General features: G+C 61.0%; 1 protein-coding gene across 1 annotated transcript; it reads left to right on the plus strand.

Annotated features, from left to right (window-relative positions):
- Window positions 1-5,030: 5,030 nt before the first annotated feature.
- On the plus strand, window positions 5,031-10,568 carry DERL3 (derlin 3). Its single transcript, XM_029049514.2, is given in 8 exon segments — window positions 5,031-5,277; window positions 5,909-5,974; window positions 6,198-6,257; window positions 6,260-6,273; window positions 7,042-7,135; window positions 8,722-8,917; window positions 9,821-9,911; window positions 10,114-10,568. Coding segments are annotated over 8 exon segments (714 nt in total). The 5' UTR covers window positions 5,031-5,184; the 3' UTR covers window positions 10,214-10,568.
- Window positions 10,569-11,275: the final 707 nt, after the last annotated feature.

An 11,275-nucleotide genomic window follows, 5' to 3' on the forward strand; every position in this document is an offset into this window, starting at 1 on the left:
TAAGCGCTCAATAAATACGATTGAATGAACGAATAAATGACTGCCCCCTGCGAAAAGTGGAGTTTCAGAGTCCATCAGTCGGCATTTATTGAGCGCTTCCTCTGTGCAGAGCACTGGACCAAGCGTTTGGGACGGGAGCATCTAGTCCAGTGCTTTGCACACAGTAAGCGCTCAGTAAATAGGATCGAATGAAATAGGATTGGGTGAGCCCCCAGAGTCCCCGGCAGAGACGCAGCAAAGACCACCCTCCCCACCCAGCTCCGGCCGGCCCATCTCTCTGGCTCCGCGGCCCTCTCCAGGCGCCGGGATCCGGGCTGGGGGGCCTGGGGGGCGGTGGGTTCTCCGTTGCTCCCTTTGAAGCTCCAGGAGGCGGGCTGGGGGCTGGTTGATATTAAAGTGCTCGGTGATGTGAGGTCACATCCTCCTCGTGCCTCGAGAGAATCCATGATTCATCAGTTCTGAGACCACGGAAGCCCACTAATTCTCTCCAGAAATTCCCTCTTTTGAGTTCTCGCCCCTTGTGTGTGTGTGTGTTTGTGTGTTACCTCAGCTGGAAAATGGGAGTCAAAATGTGAGCCCCACGTGGGACAACCTGATGACCCCGTATCTACCCCGGTGCCTAGAACAGTGCTTGGCCCACATTAAGCGCTTAACAAATGCCATCATCATCATATTATTATTGTTTTTGTGTGTGAGCGCACGAGACCCGCCCAATCCGCGGGGCTTTATTTTTAGACGCTGTCTGACCACAAGGACATTCCTCCTCCCTAATTAAGATTTGATTTTGCTTTTGAAATCTCTTGTCCTTAATCAGCACCACCGTGGCCCCGCGTGGTCGGGGATCAAAGGGAAGGGAATGGGGTGGGCTCCTCTCCTGCCAAAGACCCCCTGAAGGTGAAAAGCAGAAAGAGGCGGAGGCCAGAGCAGCCCCAGCTGTTTCTGGAAGGTTTTGTAGTCGGGGAAGAGTCAGATGTCGATCCTCTGCCGGTCCCCTTTGGGGGCAACTCTCCCCAGCCCCCCACTAGCCCCCCACCGTCTCAACTGACTCTGGGAAACAAAGCAATACCAAGCCTTAGTCGCTCTTCTCCCTTGGGGACCGTTATCCCTGAACCTCCCCCCGTTAGAGTGCCAGCTCCTTGCTCTCCTTCTTATGACGACGATGTTGGTTTAGCGTTTATTCTGTAACAACGCTAAGAATGACTGTTTTCGTAAAGCGCTATGTGCCAAGCAGTGTGCTAAGCACTGGGATAGATACAAGGAAATCAGGTTGGATATAGACCCTGTCCCACATGGGGCTCCCGATCTCAATCCTCGTTTTATGGATGAGGGAACTGAGTCACAGAGAAGGGGAGAGATGGTCCCACAGCTGACAAGTGGCAGAGCCGGGATTGGAAACCATGACCTTCTGACTTCTCCCCCCTTTCCCTCTGCTCTTCCCCCTCTCCCGTCCCACCCCCTCAGCACTGTACTCGTCCCCTCAACTATATATACTTCATCACCCTATTTATTTTGTTTAATGAGATGTACATCACCCTGATTCTATTTAGTTGCCATTGTTTTTATGAGATGTTCTTCCCCTTGACTCTATTTATTGCCACTGTTCTAGTCTGCCCGTCTCCCCCGATTAGACTGTAAGCCCGTCAGAGGGCAGGGACTGTATCTTTTGCCGATTTGTACATTCCAAGCGCTTAGTACAGTGCTCTGCACACAGTAAGCGCTCAATAAATACTACTGAATGAATGAATGAATGAATGACTGCCAGGTGCTCTATCCACTTCACCACACTGCCTCAGGCTTCTGCTGAAGGGTCTGCGTGTTTGGCACAGTGCAGGGCTCCTGGAGGGGGGACGCCATAAGCACCTTGATAACGGTGGGGCAGACACGGGGCCGGGGGGGAAGCCGGCTGCGTTGGCAGTTGGCTTCGGTCCTCGGTGGCAAGAGCCCGGGCTTGGGAGTCCGAGGTCATGGGTTCGAATCCCGGCTCGGACACTTGTCAGCTGTGTGACTGTGGGCAAGTCACTTCACTTCTCTGTGCCTCAGTTACCTCATCTGTAAAATGGGGATTAAGACTGTGAGCCTCACATGGGACAACCTGATTCCCCTGTATCTACCCCAGCGCTCAGAACAGTGCTCTGCACATAGTAAGCGCTTAACAAATATCAACATTATTATTATTATTACTCCCCGCACCCCCATCTTGCCTATCTCACCACCCACCCCTTGCCCACATTCTGCCTCTGGCCCTCTCCCCTTTCACCTGTGACAGATCATCAGCCTCCCCACCTTCCTCTGGCCTGGAACACCCTCCCTCCTCATCTCCCGCAGAAAGTGATTCTCCCCGACTTCAAAGCATCCCACGTCTCCTCCAAGAAGCCTTCCCTCACTAAGCCCTCTTTTCCCTTTTCTCAACTCCTTTCTGCATCGCCCTGACTCGGTCCCTTTATTCATCCCCCCCCCCCCCCCCAGCCCCACCGCACTCTTGTACGTACCCGTCATTTATTTATTTCTATTCATGTCTGTCTCCCCATCTAAGCTCCCTGTGGGCGGGGAACGTGTCATTCATTCAATCGTATTTATTGAGCGCTTTACAGTGTGCAGAGCACAGTGTGAAGCAGCTGGGAGAGTAGAATACAACAATAAACAGACATTCCCTGACCACGATGAGTTTACAGACTAGAGGACTCTGTTTATTGCATTGTCCTCACCCGGGCACTTAGTACAAGGCTCTGCACACAGTAAAAACTTAATAAATAGGATCGACTGACTTCTAAAATCACATCTCGTCCAACAGGCCGTCCCCACTGTATCCCCTATTTATTTGGGTCTGTACCCCCAACCCTCAGCACCTATAGCCACCCTTAAACGCTAATATTCTCTCTGTCTATAGTTTGTTTTAATGTACGTCTCCTCCCATTGGACTGTAAGCTCCTTGAAGCAGGGCTGGCGTCTCCCAAACGGCTCAGTAAGCGTCAGTAAATGCCACTGATTGATTGACTGACTGATGGGAGAACCTGCCGGGTTGCACTGGGCGGGACGGAATCTGGTCTCTGACCCTGGATGTCCGGGCTCTCCTGGGACCAACGCTGCCCGAGGGTCACCTAGTCGTGCAGAGGGATGAGGGCCGTGGACCAGCGTGGCTAGTGGATAGCGAATGGCCCTGGGAGTCAGAAGGACCTGAGTTCTAATCCTGCATCTCCCCCACGTCTGTGACCTCGGGCAAGTCACTTAATCTCTCTGTGCCTCTGTTACCCCCTCTGTAAATGGGATTAAGCGCTGCGAGAACCACCGAGGACGGGGACTACGTCCAGCCTGATTAGCTTGCATCTACCCAGTGCTTAGAACAGTGCTCGGCACATAGTAAGGACTTAACAAATACATTATTATTATTATCTCTGTGCTTCAGTTTCCTTATCTGTAAAATGAGGGTTGAGACTGTGAGCCCCACGTGGGACAACCTGATTAACTTGTATCTACCGCAGTGCTTAGAAAAGTGCTTGACACATAGTAAGTGCTTAATAAAGACTATTTTTATTATTATTTGAGCGTTGGAAGCACACTTGAAGATCGTGGTCCTTTGGACAGGGCAACCGGGGGTCCGAACAGTGAAGATCCACGGAAGGACCTCGGATCATTAACGGGTCCTTGGGATTTGTAAATTAGCTTAATTCTAAACCCATTCTTCAGCGTGTCCTAGTAGAAAGAGCCCAGGACTAATCTGAGACCTCAGACCTGACCTGAGAAGCAGAAGGGCTTAGTGGCCAGAGCCCGGCATTGGGAGTCAGAAGTCGTGGGTTCTAATTCCGCTTCCACCACTTATCCGCTGTGTGACTTTCGGGCAATCACTTAACTTCTCTGTACCTCAGTTACCTCATGTGTAAATGGGGATTAAGACTGAGAGCCTCACCTGGGACAACCTGATGACTCTGTACGGAACAGTGCTTCGGCACATCGTCAGCACTTAAAAAATACCATTATCATTACCCCAGGGCTTAGAACAGTGCTTGGCACAAAAGTGAGCGCTTAAATACCATCATTAACATTATTATTTGCCCCAGGGTTTAGAACAGTGCTCCGGCACATAGTAAGCGCCTTAACAAAGACCATTCATCATCAATTATTATTGGCCCAGGGTTTAGAACAGTGCTCGGCACATAGTAAGCGCTTAACAAATACCATCATTATAATTATTGGCCCAGGGCTTAGAACAGTGCTCGGCACAGAGTAAGCGCTTAACAAGTACCATCATCATCATTATTATTACCCCAGGGCTTAGAACAGTGCTTGGCACAGAGTAAGCCCTTAACAAATACCATCATCATCATTATAATTATTGCCCCAGGGCTTAGAACAGTGCTTGGCACATAGTAAGCGCTTAACAAGTGCCATCATTATTATCATTATCATGAAATCGGCTCGGACACTTGTCAGCTGGTGTGAGCCGTGGCCAGTCACTTCACTTCTCTGGGCCTCAGTGGACCTCATCTGTAAAATGGGGATGAAGACTGCGAGCCCCACGCGGGGCAACCTGATTCCCCTGTGTCTCCACCCAGCGCTTTAGAACAGGTGCTCGGGCACATAGGTAAGCGCTTAACAAATACCAACATCATCATCAGTCTCGATTCTCCTCTCCTCCACACCCCGACCCCCTCGCCTCGACCCCAGCGCTATTAGGACAGTGCTTCGGCGGACCGCCCAGATCTCGCGAGATGAGGGAGGGAGGGAGGGAGGGAGGGAGGGAGGGAGGGAGGGAAGGAGGGGGTCGGCGTCCCTCGTGGGCGCTTCTGATTGGCCCCCGAGGCCCGGCCCCCGCTCCCCAATTGGCCACGTGGCCTCCGGCGCCACAACCAAACGAGCGGGCGGGGCCGCCCCCCCCCGCGCGGCCATTGGTGGGCCGTCGGCTCCGCCCCGCCCCCGGAGCCCCGGACCGCCGCGCCATTGGCGGCCCTCGGCGTGGGGGGGCGGGGCCTCGGGGCGGCGCGCCGATTGGGCGGGAGGGCTGAGGGGGCGGGGCCGGTGAGGCGGCGGCGGCGGCCGAGGCGGCTGCCGGGGCCGGGGCCCCGCTGGCGGTCGTTGGTTCGTTGGTTCGTTGGTTCGGTCCGCTGGTCCGCCCGTCACTCGACCTGTCCGCCCGTCACTCGGCCTGTCCGCCCGTCAGTGGGTGCTTGAGGCGTGGGGGCGGGCGCCATGGCGCAGCAGGGCCTGGCGGCCGAGTACCTGCAGGTGCCGGCGGTGACGCGCGCCTACACACGAACCGGGCCTTGCGCTGCATCACCACCCGCCGCGTGGTGAGGGCCGGGCCGGGCCTCCCACGCGCGCGCCGTTGCCCGCCCGCTCTTGCCTTCCCTCCTTCTTGCCCTTCTCTCCCTCCATTTCCTTCCTCTCCTCTCTCCCTTCCCTTCCTTGTCTCGCCTCCTTTCCTCACCTCTTCCTTGTCTCCCTCCTCCTACCTCCCTCTCTTCCTCCTTCTCTTCCTCCCCCTTCCAATCTCCTCCCTCCCCTTCATCCGTCTCTCTCCCTTCCTTTCTTTCCTCCCCCCTCCCCTCGCATCTCCTCCACCCGCCTTCCAATTCCTCCCTTTCCTTCTCACTCCCCTCCATTTCATTCCTCCCCCCTCCCTCCCCAATTCCTTCCTCTCCTTCCCTCCCTTTTCTCCTCTGCCCCCCCTCCCTCCCTTCTCTCCCTCCCCCCATTACTTCTCTCCTCCTTTCATTCCTCCCCCCTCCCTCTCCTCCCCCCTCCTTCCTTCTCACCCTCCATTTCTTTCCTTCCCTTCCTTCTCTCCCTCTCTTCCCTCCCTCCCCTTCCTTCCTCCTTTTCCTTCTGTCCCTCTCCTCTCTTCCTTCCTTCCTTCCCCCCTCCCTCTTCTCTTCCTCCTCCATTTCCTCCCTTTTCTCCCTTCCTCCCGCAGCAGCTGGAGTTCATCACCCCATTTCAGCTCTACTTCAACCCCGACCTCATCTTCAGGAAGTTCCAGGTGAAGGCCCCCAGCACTTGCCCCACTTGCCCGCCGCCCAGGCCCGGGGATGAAGTGGGAAGGGGGCGCGGGAGGCCGCTGTCCATCCTTGTGTCCACGCCCCGGAGGGGGTGTTGGGGGCGGCTGCCCCCTCCGACCCCCCGTTTCTGGGGGAGGGCCCGGGGCGGGATGCTGTGCCACAACCCCCACCCCTTCCCCCCCCCCGCCCCTCTTCTCTCTGCAGGTTTGGAGGCTCATCACCAACTTCCTCTTTTTCGGACCCCTGGGATTCAGTTTCTTTCTTCAAACATGATCTTTCTGTATCTCCTGCTCCCCCCGCGGTCGGGGTCCGTCGTCCTCCGGCCCGCCGCCCCGCTCCCGGGGCGGAAGGACGGCGTCGCCCCCCGTCCTCACCCCGGGAGCGGCGCGTTGGCCGTGGCGCTCTCCTAGAAAAGCGGCGTGGCTCAGTGGCAAGCGCCCGGGCCTCGGGAGCCACGGGTCGTGGGTTCTAATTCCCACCTCCGCCACTTGTCTGCCGGGTGACCGCGGACGAGCCACTGAATCCCTCCGGGCCTCAGTTCTCTCCTCTGGAAGACGGGGATGAAAAGCGTGAGCCTCGCGGGGGACCACCCGATCGCCCCCGTGTCTCCCGCAGCGCTTAGAACGATGCTCGGCCCACAGGAAGCGCTTCACAGATACCACGATTATTATTAGCGTCCCGCCTTGGCTGGTGGTGGGGAGGGGGAGCGGGCAGGTGGTGGCATCTGTTGAATGCTTACTATGTGCCAAGCGCTGTGGTAGATGCAAGATCCCCGTCCCAGGTGGTGCTCCCAGTCTTGATGCCCTTTAATACAGGCGAGGTGACGGAGGCCCGGAGAAGTGAGGCGACTCGGCCCAGGTCACGCAGCGGACGAGGGGCAGAGCTGGGATTAGAACTCGGGTCCCGCTGGCTCCCGGGGCCGTGCTCTGCCCACCGGGCCCCGCCGCGGGAGCGGGGTCAGCCGGAGGTCAGGGCTCCCCTCCCTTCCCGGCCGGCGTCCGGGTCCGGCCTGGCCGTTGGCTTTTCCCATACGCCTCCCCGCCGACAGGTTCAGATACTGCCGGATGCTGGAGGAGGGGTCTTTCCGCGGAAGGACCGCGGACTTTGTCTTCATGTTCCTCTTCGGGGGCTTCCTCATGACGGTATCCTTTCTGTGGGGGTTCCCCGGGGGGCTCGTCCTCGGCCCCCCCGGGGCCCGGGGGATCCCCCGGGGTCTCTCCAGAACAACTGCCGGCCGCTCCTCCCCGGGACCTTCCCCGCTCCCGTCCCGGCTCGGCCGGGCCTCCCGGCAGATGGTGCTTTGGAATTTACCGCCCCGGGAGGCCGTGTCCTGGTTGTTAAGGACGCGCCGAGCGCTGGGGCCGAACGCTGGGGTTGATGTTGGATAGCTGGCCGCGGTCCCCGCCCCGCATTAGGCTCGCTGTCGGTTTACGGATGGGGAAACTGAGGCCCACAGAAGCTAACCGACTGGCCCGAGGTCACACGGCAGGCATCAGAAGCCAGCCCTGGGCTCTAACGCTTGACTGCTCCACTGAAACACCTCTCCCCTTGCGGAGCCAGTAGACGACGACCACCGTGCTCCTGCCGCCCCCAGCAGACCCCAGAGAGGCTGATGTTAGGGGGCACGGCTCCCGCTTTGGCCACTTGCAAGTGGCGTGTTTCAGTTCCCCGAAGATGAGCGAGGGCACTTAAGTCTGCCCCTAGACCTCAGGAAATCCTTGGGACAGGCCAGATGCCCTCAGGACTCCGGACCAGTGGTTTTAACGACATGCCCGGTGGGAGCAGTAACAGCAGGGTATTTGATGAACACTCGCTATGTGCCGAGCACTGTGCTGATCACCGGGGAAGTTAATGAGGTCGATCCGGTCCCTGGCCCACGCTGGGCTCCCGCTCTAGAGGAGAGGCGGGCGAGGACTGAATCCCCAATTTCCAGGTGAGGAAGCTGAGGCCCAGAGATGTGAAGGGACTTACCCAAGGTTACCCAGCGGGCAGGAGACGGAGCTGGGATTAGAACCCAGGGCCTCCGACTCCCAGATGTGGGTTCTCCCCACCAGGCCGCGCAGCTTCTGGTGCTCTTCCTCCTGACCCCCGCGACAGCAGCCACCGGTGACCTCGGGAGCCGGCCGGCCGGGGACCGGAGGGCCGGACCCTCCCTCCGTCCTTCCGGGCCATCCGGCTCTGCCCCCCGTCACGGCACGGTTGGCCTCTTCTGATCCTGAAAAGAAAGGCCCCGGGAGCCGGGGAGGATGGGTGAGCGGCTGTTGCGGAGGACCGGGGAGAGAGAGGGAGGCCGGAGGCCAAAGCCTTGCCCGCCTGCCCTCCCCGCTCAGTCGGGGCATCCAGGGGGAGCGGAGCGAGAGGCGGTGGCCTCTCCCGGGTGGGCCAGAGCCGAGGGCAGCGAGGCCAGGATGTGCCTCTCTGCCCCCCCCCCCCCCCGGGGTGGTGGTTGGGCAGCTCGAGGTGGATGCGGAAGTCGGGGGCAGCAAAGACAGTCGCTGCCCTCCCCGAGATCGCCAGCACCTGCCCTCCGGGCCTGATGGTCTCAGCGGGCGCGGCCTCTGGGTTGTGGGTCAGCCGAGCCCCGGGACGAGGCTGGGGCCCGGGGGGAGGCAGGCAGCCGGGACCCCGGCGCCGCAGGCCGGGCCGGCGGGGAGGGAGACGGAGGCGGCGCCGTCCGGGGGGGGGCGGCGGCGGTCCCCGGGCCGCCCCTTGACTCCGGAGCGTGCAGCTGTTCGGGCTCCTGGCCAGCCTGTTCTTCCTGGGCCAGGCCTTCACCATCATGCTGGTCTACGTCTGGAGCCGGCGCAACCCCTACATCCGCATGAACTTCTTCGGGCTCCTCAACTTCCAGGCCCCCTTCCTGCCCTGGGTCCTCATGGGCTTCTCCTTGTTGCTGGGCAACTCCATCATCATTGACCTGCTGGGTGAGTGGGGGCGGGGGGAAGGAGGGAGGGGTGGGGTGCCTCTAGGGTCCCGGAGCTCCCTCGCCCCGAGTTCCATCTCGCTGCCGTCCCGGGGCCTCGGTCCCCCCGAGGCGTGTGACCTCTGCCGCTTGCTCCAACTTCTCGGGGTTCACCCCTCTCCCGGGAGTCGGGGGAGGCCTAGGCCACCGTCACGGGGAGAGAGGCAAGATGGGCAGGCGCCCCCTCGGCCCCCCTTTTCAAACTGCCAACCGAGGGCCAGCCGGCAACTGCCATTCTTGAGCTCTAGTCAATCAGGTCTCCCACAAGTGGCGGCACCCAATATCCTGACCCTTCTCCCCCCGGTCCCCTTAACCAGTACCATCATTATCATTTTAAGCGCTTACTGTGGGCCGGGCACTGTTCTAAGCGCCGGGGTAGATCCAGGTTAGGCCTGACACGGTCCCCGACCCACCCGGGCCTCACGTTCTTCATCCCCATTTTACAGCCGAGGTGACTGAGGCCCCCGAGAAGTGAGGTGACTCGCCCGAGGTCACACAGCAGGCACGCGACAGAGCCGGAATTAGAACCCGTGACCTTCCGACTCCCAGGCCCGTGCTCTGTCCACCGAGCCGAGCTGCTTCTCTCGCCCCTCGGGGACACCCCCCCCCCCGCCCCTCCGCTCTCAGCAGCGCCTGCCCAGGGCTCGCCCCCTTCCCAGTTGTAGCCGGCCCGACCCGGCAGACTCCCCGGGTGGGGCGAGGGGCTCCTGGGTGGCAGGGGGAGACGGACCCAAAATCTCAGCCCCCGGCGCGCTGGGGGCCTGCCACCTCCTTTTGGAGGCAGTTGAGAGATCCTCCCCCCGTGGAGGGCCCGGGGGACCCCTCAGACCCCGACCCGCCGAACCCGGCTCTGATCTCACCGCAGGGATCGCCGTGGGCCACATCTACTACTTCCTCGAAGATGTCTTCCCCAACCAGCCGGGGGGAAAGAAGCTGCTGCTGACGCCAGGATTCCTGTGAGCGGGTGGTCGGGCGTCCACACGGGGGAGGGGGGAGGCGGCCTGTGGCCATCGTGGGGCTCTCGGGACGGCACCCGTTCCGTCTCTCGGGGTGGACTCTCCGCCTGCTCCCCCTAGACGGGGCCCGGGCGGGGTCCTGCTGCCGGGGTGGGTCGAGTGCCGTTGGAAGCGGCCCCCCTCCGCTCCTCCCTTCCCCCAGGAAGCTACTCTTCGACACGCCGGAAGACGACCCGAACTACAATCCCCTCCCCGAGGACGGGCCGGAGCCCGGCCCCGCCCAGCGACCCCCGCGGCAGTGAGGCGGCGGTCCCCCCGCTTCCGACCTCGCCCCCGCTCTTCCCTTCCCGTGCCCCGGGCGCCCCCGGACCTTCACGACCCACTCGCCGGGGGCCCGGCCGGCTCCCGGCCGCGGAGGTGGGACCCCGCACCCAGGTGGACGGCGACGGGGCAGGGGGTCCTCCCGCCCTCCGGGCGGCCGACCCCGGAAGGCTCCCTTTCCCACCTCCCCGGCGGCGGAGCTCCCGCGTCTCCACCCGCCTGCCCCGGCCCAGGACGGACCGACGGCCGCCTCGCGCTCACCTAGGTGTGAGGGAGGCCGGGCCCGCCGGGGCCCGAGACACACACAATCACCGAATAAAAAAGATGGAGAACGAACTTGTGCTGGCTCGTGGCTGGGTTTCCCCAAGGCTTGGGCGTGGGGTCCACCCCCGCTCCCCGCTGGAGTCCCTGAGGGACCCTGACACCCTCCTACCTGTCTGGGCCCCAAGGCTGGGCTCCGGCGACCACAGCCTGCCTGCCCGTTTTCCGTTTCACCGGCCGGGCGCGGAACAGGGACGGGGCCTTACTTTCGCTGCCGGCTGGACGGGGGCAACCGCTCCTCCGGAGAGTAAGGCCGCGGGAGGGTGGGAACGGCTTAGCCCGGGCAGGGACTGTCGCTATCTGTTGCCGAATTGTACAGTGCTCTGCACATAGTAAGCGCTCAATAAATACTGCTGAATGAATGAAAAGGTTAAGGAGGCTTGTCTGGTGCCGGGGGGAGGCAGAGGGGCCTGTGGGCTCAGACCAAGTTCCCCTCTCTGCTCGTTGGACCCTAGCTTGCCCTCATCTAGCCCGTCGGCAGCTTCTTCCACTTGGGCGGCAGCCCCCACCCACCTCGGCCGAAACGGGCTCTGTCCTAAACGCCCCGGGCGAGGAGCTTCGACCGACCCGGCTGCCCAGTTGTGGGAGGGCCCGGGTCTGGTAACTACTCGATGCTCCCGCACACTCGGCACAGTGCTCACCCACCTTTCCCGGAGAGCACGTGAGTTGCTGCCATCTTCCCGGCAGGGAAGGGGGGAAGGCCTAAGGGGAAGGCTCGACCC

This window comes from Ornithorhynchus anatinus, chromosome 21, assembly GCF_004115215.2.
Source record: "Ornithorhynchus anatinus isolate Pmale09 chromosome 21, mOrnAna1.pri.v4, whole genome shotgun sequence".
Lineage (NCBI taxonomy): Eukaryota > Metazoa > Chordata > Mammalia > Monotremata > Ornithorhynchidae > Ornithorhynchus > Ornithorhynchus anatinus.